The sequence below is a fragment of the Mustela nivalis genome (assembly GCF_964662115.1).
Source record: "Mustela nivalis genome assembly, chromosome: 12".
NCBI lineage: Eukaryota > Metazoa > Chordata > Mammalia > Carnivora > Mustelidae > Mustela > Mustela nivalis.
The window spans coordinates 31,681,446-31,699,268 of NC_139031.1; the positions used below are offsets into that span (position 1 = coordinate 31,681,446).

The 17,823-nt window shown below is 40.3% G+C and overlaps 1 protein-coding gene across 13 annotated transcripts in view; it reads right to left on the reverse strand.

Annotated features, from left to right (window-relative positions):
* Nucleotides 1-17,823, reverse strand: part of ST7 (suppression of tumorigenicity 7) — a 237,698-nt gene that overhangs the window by 55,539 nt on the left and 164,336 nt on the right. For all 13 annotated transcript variants that reach the window (XM_082692453.1, XM_082692455.1, XM_082692452.1 and 10 more), the window contains one exon: nucleotides 2,529-2,643. In XM_082692453.1, coding sequence (XP_082548579.1) covers nucleotides 2,529-2,643 — 115 coding nt within the window. The remainder of the gene's footprint in view (nucleotides 1-2,528; nucleotides 2,644-17,823) is intronic.

The window sequence follows — 17,823 nt, forward strand, 5'->3', positions numbered from 1 at the left end:
CCAAACCCTCTAAAGCACCCACACTTTCTTGCACAGGACCAGAAAAATGAGGCAACAACTCAGTCAAGATCCTTTGGATCTCCAGGAGAAGCAGCAGGGCTGAACTTGAAAGAGCCCATTTCATGGTATGGGGTGAGAAACAAGAGGCATATTTTTTAATAGTCTTATGTGGTTGCAGATCATTCTACAAGAACAGTAACTTCAGCAGCCACTTTGTTACATTCTACTGTAAATGACACAGGTCTGAGCCAAGTCCTCACCAAAACACCCTCCAGAATTCAGTCCGGGTTAGGTCATCTACAGTCTATTGACAACTGCTGAACTCAAAACTCCTACCACGGCATCTCAGCAACAGTATGTGTCCTGCCACTAATGAGGCTCTTTTTCCATGAATAATGAATAAGAACATCATCTCTGTTGCCAGGTACACAACATAAACAAAGCTCAACACAAGGGCCCTGGTATGGTGAGTTTGTCTATTCGCAACAAAGGAATTTTGTAAAGTGTGAGCCAAGTTTTAGTGGAGGGTGGGACAGGCTGTTGTAACAAATAATGTGAACATATGTTATCAGAATCTAATAAATCAGCATTTGGTTGTTGTGGAGCCGGGGCTATGCAATGGGATAGACAGAGATGACAAAAAACTCCAAATGAGTTCATTTCTCTATTTTCACAGTCAGTCTTATAACACAAAGCTGATGATTTCTGTAATGAACTGAGATTGTTGTGAAAGGAGCCTTAGGAGATTTGAGATACCAAAGGCTCTACCAGTTAGAACTTTTCTCTTCAGCTTTGGTGTACTAGGTTGGCACTAGGGATGAGATCACCAGAACCTTGCAACGGCATTGACAGCTAGAGGGTAGCATGCGGAAAAAGTGTGCCTGGACCCAGCTGCATGGGACTCAGTTCCTTTTGCACCACAAGACCCTCAGTGTATGAGCATTTTGCTTAGAACGTAGTCTATGGCTTAGATTCCCAAGGTCAGCCAAATAATGAGATTCCAACAAATAAACAGAGAACAAAAGTGAGCTGACATGAAGGCCAAACAGTCTTCATTTTGTTTACTACAAAGTACGCCACAAATACTTTTCTCTCTTTCTAAAATCAGTTCCATACTAGGTAGCATATATCTTGTTACACAGGGTGCTTATGTTCGCACAGGCCAAGTAATGGCATCACTGGCTGAGGGCTTGTAGTTTCCACCAATTTGAGCAAGAATTAACAATAAAACAAAACCAAACCAAGTCTCCCAGTGCCTCAGCTTCTCCAACTATAGTTGGAGAACAACTCCAACCTGCTTCAGAGATTCCTTATGAAGAACTGTGCATTAAAATAAAATAGTTCAGGGGCACCTGGGTGGCTCAGTGGGTTAAGCTGCTGCCTTCGGCTCAGGTCAAGATCTCAAGGTCCTGGGATCGAGCCCCACATCTGGCTCTTTGCTCAGCAGGGAGCCTTCTCTCTCTCTCTCTCTCTCTCTCCCCCTCAGCCTGCCTCTCTGCCTATTGTGATCTTTCTCTGTCAAATAAATAAATAAAATCTTTAAAATAAAATAAAATAGTTCATTCTATTAGTTTGAGGAATTTCTGGAAATTTTGACCTGAACAGTTCTTTAAATGTACTGAAGATGCTTACTAAAGAAGGAATACTTACAAAGCAAAAAATGAGCATGTGATAAAAAGTAATCGCTCCCATTTTAGAAGCAAACAAATGAAATAAGGCAGGATAATATAATATTCTGCAGAGATTCCAGGAGCTAGGTCACGGCAGGGAATTCTGGGGATAACTCTTTGGCAATTAATCAAATAATCAATTCACAGACAAAGGCAATACCACACAAGTGTTTTGAAATCTCTAAGATGCAGCAGTTTATTTTTCTGGTTTATTAAGAAGAGGCAAAATGAAATAAACTCATGGGTAAGTAACCTGAATGGCGAAGGGACTTCAAAGCCCTTCAGGTGCAGAAATGAAAGGTATTCTGCTAATGAGGAGAAGACCTGGGATGAAGGGCACATTCTTTTATCTTTAAATATTTACTGAACTGTCTGTCACAAGGGCTGTAGTAAGGGCTACTAGCTATTCTATATTGCTTCAAGGATCAACATGACCAGCTAGTAGTGGTCATAGCCATCCACTGTGGAGTCACAGCAGGAGCTCTAACAGCCTGGGCGGTCCCCACAGGATAGTGCTGCCTGCAGAGTTTCTGAATGACTTCTGACCATGGAGGCAATAAAGCAGAGCATGCCTAACTCTTGCTGACAGGAAGAGTAGAAGGGGAACCCACTGGGAGGGAAGGAGAGGCATGGGGCATAGGCCATGGGACATCTCTGGCCCCCACTGACCAACCACAAAACCCTATGATTTTATAAAATACCATCCTAAAACTGTAGGTAAAAATTCTGTAAGTGGGTAGTTATTAAAGTCCTATACTATTTGAAATGATCTTTCTGATCTACTGATCTTCTGATCTGATCTGCTGAAATACATCAAGAGAAAAATACTCAAGTAGATAAAAATACCCAAGAACTTACCATCATACTTTGCTAAGACTGCCTGAACATCAGCATATGCTTGTAGTTCTAGAAGAGCTTCTAAAAGGTTTTCATGGATGTTGAACATGCTCAGTAAGGGGAACTCCTTCATTAACTAGGAAAGAAGAAATAAAGGATAATTAATATATTTCTTACTTTCTAAAAGTATAACAAGTACTGTATTATAATAGATTTATATGATAAAAAAGTATAATACAATTTTAGCAATAGAGGTAAATACTGAATTATAAGCATTCATACCAATTATTATTTTGTAAAGAATTAAATGCTCGGGCGCCTGGGTGGCTCAGTGGGTTAAGCCGCTGCCTTTGGCTCAGGTCATGATCTCAGGGTCCTGGGATTGAGCCCCCCCATGGGGCTTTCTGCTCATCGGGGAGTCTGCTTCCCTCTCTCTCTCTCTGCCTGCCTCTCTACCTACTTGTGATCTCTCTCTGTCAAATAAATAAATAAATAAGATCTTAAAAAACAAAACAAAACTGAGGAAGATGCTAAGATGTAGCACTCAGTAATGTTAAAATATGATAGGGGCAAATTAGGTAGAAGTTGAACACTATCTCATAGGCGTTGACAGTTTAACTTGGTTAAGAGCAGTTTGATGAAAGCCAGAGACCAGAAATGGAGGCAAGCAGGCACTATTCTTTTGAGCAACCTGGTGACAAAGTCATAGAGAAAAGGCAAGAAAATAACCAGAAGTGATAAGGGTTGAGAAAATGAGCAGGTAGTGATACAGAGCAGTAGAAAGGAAGGATGTTTGAGAGTTCCTGAGTGATGGCCTCAAAAAGATAGGAATCAAGATCATTTTCTGAAACTGAGGGAATAGGTGACCAGGAGGAAGTTTGAAGATGGGGTGAAAACACAGAATAGACATAAAAAGGAGAACTGCTTGGGAAACAATCTAGGATTGCAAAGGCCATTGTGAGGACTTAGCAAATTTGGAGCCATGACTTCACAGAGGCTACAGCTGGCATGCCTGTCAAGTTTTAGTTAGCAGTGCTCACCAGCCCAGGGACAGCAGCAAACATGTCAGATGATGAGGCTGAACCTGGGCAGACTGAATTAGATTCAGAAGGGAGTCAAGAAGCAAGGAGAGTTGGCTAGAATGAGGAAAGAATGATTAAAGGAACAGTCTACAGGTTCTAGACAAGAAGGGGAGCAGGAGGGGCCCAAATGGAGTTAAAAGATAAAATATGGGGCACCTGTGTGGCTCAGACTGTTGATCGTCTACTTTCAGCTCAGGTCATGATCCCAGGATTCTGGGATCCAGCCCTGAATCAAGCTCCCCAGTGGGAAGGCTGCTTCGCCCCCTGACTCTCCCGCCGCTCATGTATGTGTGTGCTCGCTCGCTCTCTCTCTCTCTCTAATATAAAATAAGTATCTTAAAAAAAAAAAAAAAGACATGATACTGAACTTCCCTGGAAAGCGAAGAAGAAAGGACCAAGAATTTCAAAGTAAAATCTATCTTACAGAAAGATAACCAGGTTCTTTATACAGCAAAATCATATAGATATATGGTATATATGCATGTGCATATATGCACTGATGTATATGTACATGTATATGTCCTTTATTTAATCTTTTATATGGATAACTGTTTCCTATTGTAACACAAAGTCCTCTTAAAAAGTGCTTTTATATGGATAACTGTTTCCTATTGTAACACAACGCCCTCTTAAAAAGTGGTAACTCTTTTTGGATGTCACCATATTTAAAGCAATTGTGCTGAGAAAAATACTACTCACAAATAGGCTAACTCACTGTTAAGTAAGAAACCAAGTCAATGCCTTGACTATCCACTTCTTCTTACACTGGAAACATTTGCCACATTGTCTTGTTTTTTAAAGCCAACAATCATTTAGCATATGTCAAAATAAATAATTTTCTGCAGCTCCAAAGAGCAACATATTACCAGCGAAAAACACCTACCAAAATGATTATGTGTTCAATAAGACTGAACCCCCTAGGACAGCCCACAGTATTTTCATTGCTAGTAAAGGAAGTGAATAAGATTATACCACATATTGTTGATGTTCTGTAACCAATAAAAGTATTTCTTGTTCTGGTTCAGTTTGATTCTGTTTGACATCACCCTTTGATTCCCCCCCGCTTTCTAATTAGAGCTTGTTAGAATTAAAGCTCCCTGTCATTCAGCATTTGGCAACACAATAAAGACATTCTCTAAACTGCAGCCTTAAAACATTTATCATTTTTAACCAATTCTTCAGGTTAAGGTCAAACTTCAAGGATATCAGTCATATTCTGAAATTTTGAAACTGTAATTCCAAATAGTAGCATGCTGAAGCTTAATAACTGAAAGGGGAGTCCAACTAAGACCCACTGAGGCTATGTGAGCACACACGGGAGTCTCGGCCTGTTGCAGCAGACCTTGAAGCAGGATGCGAGCAGTGTGGGCAGGAGTGCTTTCATTGGAAGCTTGGAGAGAGAATACAGAATCCAAAAAATCAAAAGATTTTAAACATGGCAAATAGCAAATGTCAGAGAACTAATCAAAGTCATATGATAATTTAGAAATCTAGCTTTCCTTGTTTCAATATAAACAAGGAAAAGCGAACTCCTGCTGCCCCATCTCACTGCAGCTATATCACCTTGCCCTCCCCAGCCCCTCACAACAAGCTCTCTTTGAAACAAGCCATGCACACTCGCCTCCCTTGGCTCCCTTCTTTTCTCACCGCATAGCTGCAATCTGGTTTCCACAGCACAGCTCCTCAGAATCTGCTCAACCCACATTGACAGGTGACTTAAATTGCTCCTATGCATACCCTCCAGTCCTTTCCTTGCTGACCTCTGCCACATTTGACAGTTTGATGACATCTTCCTTGAAACTCATGCCTCTTTTGGCTTCCTCAACACCATTCTCTTCTGGATTTCTCTATACTTACTTCCTCACTCCTTCTCTAGATTCCCTGTCTCCTACTTAGGAGTAAGTAGCCTCCCTGGTTATGTCCAGTACTCTTCTCAAAAGTACCCTGATATCCAGGACTGCTCTTGTGTCCAGGGTCTCAGTCTCACCACTTTTGTAACGATTGCTCTTGGGGAAGAGAGCCATTGATCCCTGTTACCCTCGTTGCCCTACTAACTAAAGCCACCGTAAAGGTCCCTAAACTCCTGAACTAATAGGTATAAAATGCTAATAGCTTTCAGCAAGTTCCCAGGGAGCTCTGTTATACAAACAAACAACAAACAAGCAAACACCTTAGAATCTTACCATGTCTTCTTTTCTCTGAACTTGCTGCCAGTAACTTAGTTTATACCATTATATTTGGCCTAAATTGCTCAAAGATCATCTTTGCTCTGCTTGCCTCTTTCCAATCTACCCTTCACACCACTGTCAGAAGAGCTTTTCAGGGCGCCTGGGTGGCTCAGTGGGTTAAGCCGCTGCCTTCGGCTCAGGTCATGATCTCAGGGTCCTGGGATCGAGGCTCGCATCGGGCTCTCTGCTCATCAGGGAGCCTGCTTCCCTCTCTCTCTCTCTGCCTGCCTCTCTGTCTACTTGTGATCTCTCTCTGTCAAATAAATAAATAAAATCTTAAAAAAAAAAAAAAAGAAGAGCTTTTCAGATATACATACCTGAGTCCATCACACTCCTGCTTAAGAGGCACCACTGACATGGCCCCAAGGAAATAGGCAGATGTGAAAACAAATTTACAAACAAGGCTGTTTATCACAACATTATTTATAATAGTGAAAAATGCAGGGTGCCTGGGTAGCTCAGTTAGTTAAAGCAGCCAAGTCTTGATTTCAGCTCAGATTGTGATCTTGGGGTCATATAATCAAGCTCAGTTTCAAGCTTCCCCCTCAGCCTGCAGTCCACTTAAAATTCTCACTCCCTCTCTTTCTGCCCCTCCCCCACTGCTTGCGCACACTCTCAAATGAATAAATAAGTCTTTTAAAAAGATAGTGCAGGGGCACCTGGGTGGCTCAGTGGGTTAAAGCCTCTGTCTTCGGCTCAGGTCATGATCCCAGGGTTCTGGGATCGAGCCCCACATCAGGCTTTCTGCTCAGCAGGGAGTCTGCTTCCCTTCCTCACTCTCTGCCTGCCTCTCTGCCTACTTGTGATCTCTGTCTGTCAAATAAATAAATAAAATTAAAAAAAAAAAGATAGTGAAAAATGCAAGCAACTTAAAATTTAAACCATTATGAGGCATTCAAGTAAAAAGACACAGTCATCTTTTGGGTTACTATATGTCATCATTAATAGTTAAATTCTCAAATAATTTTTAACAAGAAAGCCTAGGAAATGCTGGCACACAACATTACAAAAGAAAAAACAGGATACAAACTCTATTTTGTAATAAGATCATAACTTTTACTCTGTATCTATGCATAGTATCATACTTGGTTAGAACTATGGCAAACTGTTTTAACATTGGCTATTTATGGTTAGTGAGCTTAAAGATGATTTCTATTTCTTCATATTTTCCGTATGTTCTGAAATTTTTGAAAGGAATATATATGAACATTCTATAAATTGGGGAGGAAAAACTATTTTTAAGAATATTGACTTCTCTGTAAAAAAAAAAAAAAATGAAATCTTGCCATTTTTAACAACATGGATGGATCCAGAAAGCATAATACTAAGTCAAATAAGTCAATCATACCATATCATATGGTTTCATATCATATGATTTCATATCACACCATATGATTTCACTCATATGTGGAATTTAAAAAACAAAACAAATGAACCAAGAGAAAAAGAGACAAACCAAAAATAGACTCTTAGCTACAGAGGACAAACTGATGATTACCAGAGGGGAGGCGGGTGATGGGGGGGGAAATAGGTGAAGGGGATCAAGAGTACACTCAACATCATGAGCACTGACTGATGTACGGAATTACTAAATCACTATATTGTACACCTGAAACTAATATAACTTCATATGTGAACCAAACTGGAATTAAAATTTTAAAAATAATAAAGTAGATAAGGAAATGCAAAAAAATACTGACTTTTAATATAGAAAAAATAAGTAACCCACTTTAAAAATGTGCAGAGAATGTGAGTAGAAATTTTCCAAAGAAGATACACAGACGGCCAGCAGGCACATGAAAAGATGCTCAGCACCACTCGTCATAAGGGAAATGTAAATCAAAACCACCATGAGATATCACTTCCCACCTGTCAGACTGGCTATTATCAAAAAGACAAAGAAACAACATGTTTTGCTGAAGATGGGGAAAAAGGGAACCCTTATGTACTGTTGGTGGGCATGCATATTGGTGTGGCCACTACAGAAAATGGTGTGGAAAAAAACTAAAAATAGGACTACTATATGATCCAGCAACTCTACTTCTAACATAATAGATGGACTTAAGAGAATATTATGTTAAGTGAAATAAATAAGTCAGAGAAAGACAAATACCCTTTCATCTCATTTATATGTGGAATCTAAAAAACAAAATGAATAAGCAAAACAAAACAGAAATAGACTTGTAGGAAACAAACTGTTGGCTTTCAGAGTGGGGAAGGGTTGGGGGGTGGGAGAAAAAGGTGAGGGTATTAAGAGGTACAAACTTCCAGTTATAAAATAAGTAAGTCATGGGGATGTAATGTACAGCATAGGCACTACAGTCAATAATATTGTAATAACTTCATACGATGACAGAGGGTAACGACTTAGCATGAGAATCATTTCATTCAGTATAAAATTACTGAATCACTATAATATACACCTGAGATTAATATGATATTATATGTCATTTATACTTCTATTAAAATATATATTGGTGGGGTGCCTGGGTAGTTCAGTCAGTTAGGCATGCAACTCTTGTTTTCAGCTCAGGTCATGATCTCAAGGTCCTGAGACTGGGCCCCACGTCAAGCTCCACGATGGGTGTGGAGTCTGCTGAAGACTCTTTCCCTCAGCCCCTTCCTCCACTCATGCTTGCTAGTACTTTCTCTCTCTCTCAAAAAAACCCACCCCCCCACACACATAAACATATACACATATACATAAACACACACACACACACACACACACACACACACACACACATATCTAGGAAAAAAAATATTGGCTTCTCATCAAATTCAGAATACAAAATCCTTAGCACGGCAAACACAGACCCTCGTGACAGTCTCAGTCCACTATGCCAGCCTCATTCTTAGCTACTTCCCTACCCACACACTGTGGGCCACCATAAAACACTTTTTTTGTTGTTCCTTAAATGTGTCACATCCATTCACATTTCTCTCTCCATGCTCCCCATCCCTGGAGTGCTCTTCTTTCTGCCTCCTTGATCAATCTAGACAGCTCATCAACTTCCAGGAACACTTACCTGCCCTTTGATTTCTTGCCTCTTACCTGCCAGGTTAAGTACTCCCGCCCCCAAATCCCAAAGTCCTTATTACAATGGTCTACTGGTCCATCTTCCCCATGAGCCTAGGAAGAGTGTGAGAATAGGAATTCTGGCTTATCACCAGATTCTTGGTCACTGACTGATCCAACATAAATGCTCAAAACACATTTCATGAAAGAAATGCTTTCTAAAGGCTTTCAAAAGTTATCTCTACCTTTGGGGTACATATTATATGCATGCTGCAGAAGGCCTACATTAAGTCCTTGGGTTACACATCCCTGACATGTTCCTCTACCATTTGAAATCTTCCAATGATTTTTCTTTTAAGATTTTTATTTATTTATTTGACAGAGATCACAAGTAGGCAGAGAGGCAAGCAGAGAGAGAGATTAGAGGAAGCAGGCTTCTGGCTGAGCAGAGAGCACGATGTGGGGCTCGATCCCAGAATGCTGGGATCACGACCTGAGCCAAAGGCAGAGGTTTTAACCCACGGAGCCACCCAGGTGCCACAGAAATCTTCCAATGATTTTATCTACACCTTGGAAAAGCTAGAATTAGAACTTGTGTTATGATATAATGTAATGAAAAATTATTTTATACTTAGAGCTGTCTGAAAATGGAATAGATGACTTAGAGAAGTCTTCAGAGAAGTCTTCATCACTGGAACTGTTTAGATAGACAAAGGCCAGTCAATGGACAGAGATGCTAAAAAAAAAAGACCCAAAATTTTTCAATCCTATAATTCCAAGGAATTAGTCCCTAGCTCATAAGTATGATTTTCAGACCCTCCCTCAGCTCAGTGCCAGACGCATCTTGACTCTCCTGTCTTCTACAGGATTAAACTCTAGCCTTGTCAAATCAGACTGTGGTACACCATACTCAGAATTCTTTCTACAGTCACTAGCCACTGTGTTTTTGTTCAAACTGTTCTCACCACCTGGAATACCTTTTTCCTGTCATTTACAAGGCAGCCTGTCAAAATCACCCCACCCTCCAAAGCCCAGATCAAATGCCACCTCCTAAAGTCACAGGAGCAAAGAAAGTGAGAGCCAGAAGAGCCCATGGAGATCATCCAAACACCCTCCTCAGTTTACAGATGAGCTCCCTCCCACCCCCGCCCCGTCCCATGTGAAGTTGCACAAACTACTTAACCTCTCTGAGCCATGAGCCCCTCATCTCCTGGGTCCCAGCTCATGCGGCATTCCCTCAGACTTTCTCTACCACTCTATTCAATGTCAGCATTGCACTCACAGCCCCGTTCCCCACTGTTTCTATCACACTCTAAAATCATCTCATTTATCAGTTTCTGTGGCTAAATGTTAGATCACTTAAAAAGAAAACAAAAAATTAAACGGATTGATAGGTAATGCTATTTTGACAGGGGCGAGCAAATTATTTCTGCAATAAGCCAAAGAGTTAACGTCTTGGGCTTTGTGAGCCGTATGTCTCTCTTGCAACTGCTCAACACTGACACTGGAGCATGAGGGCAGCAGCAAGCAGTTACTTACAGAAGCAGGCAGGAGCCCAGATCTAGCCTTCAGGCTCCAGTCTGTGAACTCATGGTAAACAGGAATACATTTAAAAAAATAAAAGTTTTTCATAAGGAGAGTTTCACGTAGATATTACATTTGGAAAATTACACTTGGAAACCTCTCTTACACACAGCTGATTTGGCAGACTGTTATAAAATCAAAAATAAAAAAGGCCAACTCTATAACCCAATACTTCAGCTTTCAAATCTGTTCCTTAAAAACTGCACATGTAAGTTTCTGAGCAGTTGCACACCCTGAGAGTCCCACAGGATGGGGAGTACTGTCCTAAACAGTGGAATGGATGGTTCGAGCGGGTATATGCGTATGACGAAATGCTGTTCAACAGGCGAAAGGAATGAATTAAGCCTAATATATCTCAATGTAGAAAAATATGAAATAATTTTAAGTGAAGAAATTACTCTGTAGAAAATGTATATAATTTAATATTTAAATGTACATAATCCTCCATATCATTTATGGGTGTACAATATGGAAATGTATGGAGAACAAACTGAAGAAACAAAGTTGCTGGTGCCTCAGGGGAGGCAAATTGCTGAGTGGTGGTCACATGGGGGCTTTTCAGAAAAGAAGGTGAATAAAGATGACAAAATTTTTAATTAACTACTGTTATTATGACTTCAATTAATTCTGGGCAGTGATGCTCTTTTTATTATTCTTTTTATGTGTGTGTGTGTATGTGATACGTGTGTGTGTGTGCATGTGCATGTGTGCGTGTATATATTTTAAAGTTGCTTCCTTAAACATAGGAAGTTCATTAGCTGTCCTTTTCATTTTTAATTCCTCATGTCATGTCATATAATTCCTATCATGTCATGAATAGTTCAATTTTCATCATTTAGACCTTGTTTTCTATTTTCTAATTGCCTTTTGAACCATGATCACTTCTTCCTCTTGGGGGTTGACGCCGCAGTTCCTTTTTTTTTTTTTTTTAAGACATTTTATTTATTTATTTGACACAGAGAGAGATCACAAGTAGGCAGAGAGGCAGGCAGAGAGAGAGGGGGAAGCAGGCTCCCTGCCGAGCAGAGAGGCTGATGCGGGGTTCAATCCCAGGACCCTGAGATCATGACCTGAGACGAAGGCAGAGGCTCAACCCAGTGAGCCACCCAGGTACCCCGACTCTGCAGTTCCTTAAAGTATTGATAGCATCTAAGAGAAAGTCAACGTCTGACCAAACAACATTTAGAAAATTTTCTCAAAAAATAATGTGATGATTTTAATACACGGTACTTGAATCCTATAATGATATCAAGATAATAATCCAATCTCAGATGAAGCATAGTTTAGAGTCCCCCTTCTTAATTCTCCTCCACCTGAATTCCAAAGTAGGTCCACCGACAGATGTGGTGTGAAGAACAGCATCTCATCTTGAGGGATGCTTCAGAGTTAAACTGATTGTAAGGTAAGTTACTTTCCTCTCTAACACTTAGCGTGGGGATTGGGAGGGGTGTCGACTTAGATGAGACTACTTTCAAAGAAAACTCTTCCGCTATAAAATTCACTCTTGCTTCTTCTCTAGAACCACAGAACCAGAGTTCTGAGAGACCCCCGAGAATTCCATTTACACAGACCACTATAAAATGCACAGCTGACTTACAGGATGAAAACATTGTTTTCAAAATAAAAGAGAAAGTGTTGGATACAGCAGTGGGGTTGCTGGAAAGGGTCCATCATGGGAGAGGTGGCACATTCCAGAAGTCAAGACCATCACTGCCTTTGGAATGAGAGAGGTTGGGGTTCCCATCCAGGGACCGTGGAGTTTCTTAGCACCAAGTGAGCTGATTTTTCTCATCTGCAAGACCAGAAAAACACCTAGCTTTCAGGGCACTAGGACACAATATGGGAGCTTGACAAATGGGAGCTGTTATCCCGACATAATGTTTACCCAGGTATACCCCATTTTCAAAGCACTGTTTGTTTTGCTACAAGTGACTAGTTTTGTTTGTGGCTTACTTGGGCAATATAGTATATCCCAATTTCTTTATTTTAAAATACTGTACAAAAAATGGCTTGGTGGTATAATTAGCCTTTCTATTGATAAACTTGAAGGAAGGCATATGATAAATATAAAGGCCTGTTTTCTATAAGCTAAGTCATTCTAAATAAATCTTTAAACTCACTCACTATCTAGCACAGTTCTGTTTATTTATTGCCAGCTATCTTCTCCATGCTGGTAATTGCTTTCTCCTGGCAGTCAGAAATTTATATGCCCTGCTTTGCCCAAATATTACAGTTCATGTACAATGAAAACACTAACTCTCCTATGATTCTTCTAATACCTAAGGGGAAGAACATGGGATGGGCCAAGGATAGAATTTCAGTTTCAATTTTACATCATCTGGCTATTGTCAGTTCAAGTTTATTTCAGTGGAAGAATCTGAGGCACTTCTGAGGTTAACATTTATGAGCTCAAATAGAAAAAAAAAGGGGGGGGGGAGAGTTAATTCACTGGATTTGAAATACTCTATGGACATAATTTAGAACTACACTCTGTATGCTTTTTCTCATCTGACTTACAGGATGAAAACAACAGTTTAAAGCTTTCAAGTTTGATTTGTGTCTATTTAAACATTTTATTAGTTTAGCTATCCATGCATTGTTCTAGGAGTGAGAAAAGCAACTTGAAAATTCTTACATATTTTAAGGCAGAGGTAATTAAAAGAGATCCCCAACCAGATTCCTACTGAGGTCAATGCAAGCTTGACTTAATTAAAGTTTATAGAATTTGGCCCGTATTATATTCAAACAGCAGATACTATTTTGTTATATTTGTAAGTTTGACATTATTTAATTACAGTTTCAAATAAAGGCATAAGTAGAAAATAGAAAAGACACTCTGTATTGCATGGCTATGATTTTGTCAGTGATTTTTACTGATCCTAAGGGCTATGAAAGGAAAGGAGGAATTGTTTACCAGAGTTCTGAGAGGCCCCTGAGAGTTCTATTTACACAGACCACTATAAAATGCACTCGTGAGAGGCTTAGACCAAGATTAATAAGAAAATGTCATTTTCAGAGCTAATCTAAAGGGAAATATTAAGCTGCATCTATTGAAAAGTGGCACTATCAATACCTGACCTGTATGGACAGTGACATCACCAGGTCACTAGTTCTTTGTGGAACTGAGCACATGATGCAAATACGCGCATCACCGGTAACTGAGGAGAGAAGTAACAGTTACAGGCACGATGCAAATCACCGGACGGCAGCTCTGTAATGACTCACTGGGCTGGAAGGTTACCTAAATACGTATCTACTTTTCTCATCAAAATTACACTCCATTCATTTCCAGAAGAGAAATCTTCCTTCGATTTTCTAGTGAACAAGACAGGCTTTGCGTTTATACAGATCCTAACAAAAATATTTTCAGTATAAAACGCCCTCTTCTATTTGATCCTTAATCAGATAAGGATAAAGCAAGCATAAGCCTGGTCAGAATTTAGAAATCGTCTTCAAGAAGACTCTCTTCTTCAACCTCTACACTTGTCAGTGGCAATTCTTTACCTTACTTCAAGACACCTTAGAATCTTCCTTTCCAAAAGCAAGGGTCTGACAGCGCCATTATATTATCTATGTTATCGTGTGTGTGTAAAATTTCCACAAGGGCAAAACTGGAGATAGGGCAGGGAAGAAATCAGCCTCATCCTGTTTTGGGGGAAAGAATGATTTGTACCCTCTTCAAAACTGACAGGCGACAGTTTGAGTGAAACATTTTCTTCATCATCTTAAACAGATTCAAATAGGGCTGTACCCTGGCCTGGAGATCATGAACAATCGAACGATTTAATGCATATTTCAAATGGCTTGGAAGCAGGCCCAGGAACAGAAAACAGGACGATAAGCATCCTTCCCTCTGTGATGACATGGCATTGCTCTCCTGTTCCAGGAGTGGCCTCAATGAGCAACTGAACATACCGGCCAACAATTACTGTCAGAAAGGACTTTTTATGCCAAAACCACAATAACTGTGTTTGGCACACACCCTTCCACATTCACATGGGTAATGGTAAATAACCCTATTCAAGAGATTAACTCATTTGGTTATCTGGGGCACAGTTAACAAATACTTGCTCTGGCAGGCATCTCACAGCACGGTCATGCTGAAAGTTAAGTATTATGAGAAATTCTTTCATAGCAACGGGCAGAAGGTCAATACCTCAACCTTTGACATTAATCCCCACACTGATCTGTCATCACACTGCCTTCTGGTGTTTCCTTTCCTCCCCAAGTCTTTCTAGTCTATCCTGCTGGAACCTGAGTGTCCATGACATACAAATTCCCGGACATGTCCATGAACCATTTATGCAACACAAACCTGAGTTCACTGCTTCTCTTGAAGCTGTTAATTTCCCCCACCAAACTCGTGCCTATCCAGAAGGATGTAAGGCTGGCTTCTCCCAGTTCTCCAAAGCACATCTGGACCATTACTCTCGGCCCTGCCCTTGGGTAGCAGTTCCTGATTTTCCGCAGCTCATGCCATAACGCTCCAGCACTTGCCACCGTCCTTCTGTCATGTCTTGTGCCGGGTAACACACCCTCGTACACTAAAGATTTGGTCACCTGGCTGCGTATTCTTACTCCTCCCCACCCCCAAAATTTATTTATTTATTTATTTATTTATTTGAGAGAGAGAGAGAGAGAGAACGGGGAGGAGCAGAGGGAACGAGAGACAGAGAGAATCTCATGCAGATTCCCAACTGAGCACAGAGTCCAATGCAGAGTTCGATCTCAAGGCTGTGAGACCATGACCTAAGCTGAAATCAAAGAATCAAATGCTTAACCGACCTACCCATCTGGACGTTGCTGTATATTCTTACTTTTAAGAGTCCATGTGAAAAAAAAAAGAAAGAGTCTATGTAAAAGCTCCATCTACTATGCTAGATTCTCAACTGTTTTACTGTCTCAGAGCAAAAGATTATCCCTCCACTGCATTAGGTAACCCAACATCATAGCCAAACTCCAGAACTCAACATCTGGACATATATGTTCCATATAAATATGCAACTCTGACCATAATGTACTGATCTACAGTTATCTCACACCATTGCTCACATGAAACTTCCTCTTTAATTTTACTAAGACCACTAGTGCCTTATCCTTTTCACTTACTTTCTGTCCTTATCTTTCTCAGGCTGCTCCTATTACCCTGAAATGTTTTTCTTCTCTTAGCTTCCATGATATCACACTCTCCTGGCTTTCCTCCTCCCTTCCCAGGTGCTTTTATTGGATGCTTCTCTTCTGTCTCTCCTGTCAGTGTTAAAAACCACCAAGACTCACATCTTAACCTTCTTTCTTCTCTATCGACATCTCTACATACACAATCTCACTCAATACCACAGCCTGAGTTCATATATAGATCTCTCTCTCCATATATATATATATATATATATATATATATATATATATATATCAAACTCCTTATCCTTGAGTCCTAGACACATATTCAACGGTATTCCAGTATTTTCCCTACAGGTAAAATAGGAACGTCAAGCTTAACATGAAGAAACAGAAGCCCTAAAATCTGTTTCTCTCCTAGTCCTCTCCTTTTCTAACCATCACCAAGCTGCTCAGGCTAAAAATCCACGGACTCATACCGTACTGTACTGAGTATACAATTCTTTCTTTCCATACCCAATCTATCCAGCAATTCATTTTTCAGTTAGTTATTGAGAAGCTATTATCTGACAGGCACTGTTCTACTGGGATACATCCGTAAATAAATACAAAAGTCTTGCTTTCCTAACCATTAGAGATGCTGAACTCTAGGAAACAAACTGAGGATTGCTGGAGGGGAGGTGGGTGGGGGAATGGAATAACTGGGTGATAGGCATTAAGGAGGGCACTTGATATATAACAAGGACTGGGTATTACATGCAAATGATGGATCACTCAATTCTACCCCTGAAACTAACAATATAATATATATTAACTAAACTGAATTTAAATAAAGATTTTTTTAATTAAAAAATTTAAAAATAAGTAAAGTTTTTTGTTTTTTGTTTTTAATTCTTACTTTCCTGAAAGTGACATTCTAGTGGAGACAGAAAATAAGCAAATATATAGAGAGGCTGTCAGGTGGTGATAAGTTCTAAGAACAGTAAATAAGGCAGGGAAGGAGGTTAGAGAATGGTGGCATGGCAGGAAGAAGCAATTTTAAACACAGCGGTCAGTGAAGGCAGGACAGGAAAGGTGGGAGTGCGAAAGTGATATTTAATAAGAAAATGAAGCAGGCAAGGGAGCTAGCCATAAGAGTGTCTGGAAAAGGAGCATTCCTGGGGAAGATTCCAGCAAGTGTGAAGATCCTGAGGTTACAGAGAATCAGTCAGGCGTGTTCAACAAATAGCGAGAAGGCCCGTGTGGCTGGAGCACAGTGAACCTGGAGCAGAAATGAGGGCTAAATTGTGGAGGGCCTTGTAGGCTACTTTTAGAGTTTAATTTCTGAGATATGGGACTAATGGAAGGTTCGAAGCCAAAGAATGACATGATCTAACTTATGGCTCTAACTAAATGGCTCATTCTAGTTGCTCTGTGGAAAGCAGACGCAAGGGGACAAGAGTGAAATCAGGAAGCCAGTTAGAAGGTTATTATAATCCAAGTGTGGGATAATGATGGTTTAGACCAAAGGGATGGCTGTGAACTCTGTAAGTGGTAGGATTCTAAATGTATTTTAAAGATACATGTAGAGTCAATAAAATTTGTATTAGGAAAACCCTGTGGATTCTATGCCCAAATATATCTCAGAATCATCCATTTCTCCATGACCACCTCTAATTCTAAACCCCTCATCAGGTCTTGCCTGGATTGTTACTGTAACTGATTACCTGGACTTGCTGTTCTCATCCTCACCCTCCATCCTCAACAATGTCCCAGTAATCTTCTAAAAACATCAGTGAGATGATATCCCTCCTGTTTTACATAATAAGTTAATGGATTCCCACTGATTTAACAATAAATCAGAACTTCTTACTGTTTCCTGCAAAGCCTTGCAGGAAAGTAGTGACAAAGCTCCTGCCTGCCTTTTCAAGTTCATCTCATTCCAACCTTCCCTTCACTCACTCCAGACTCCTTGTCATTCTTGTCAAATTCTTTCCAGTCTCAGGGTCTCTGCATGAGTTCTTCCTCTGCAACATGTCCCTCTGCAGCCCCTCCCGGTTACCCTCTATCACATCAGCCTTTTTTTTTCATAGCGCTTACCACAGTCTGTGATTGTCTTATCACCCATGTCCCCCTCCAGTAATAAGTGTTCCATGGCAGCTGCAATCGTTGGCTGTTTTGTTCTCCACTACAGACTGAGCACCTAAAAGTAGAACTATACCACCTTGCAGGCCCTCAATACACCCTTGTTTTTAGAAACAATGAATCCATTGTCCCTGTTACCTTCCATCCTTCCCTCCCTCCTCTCT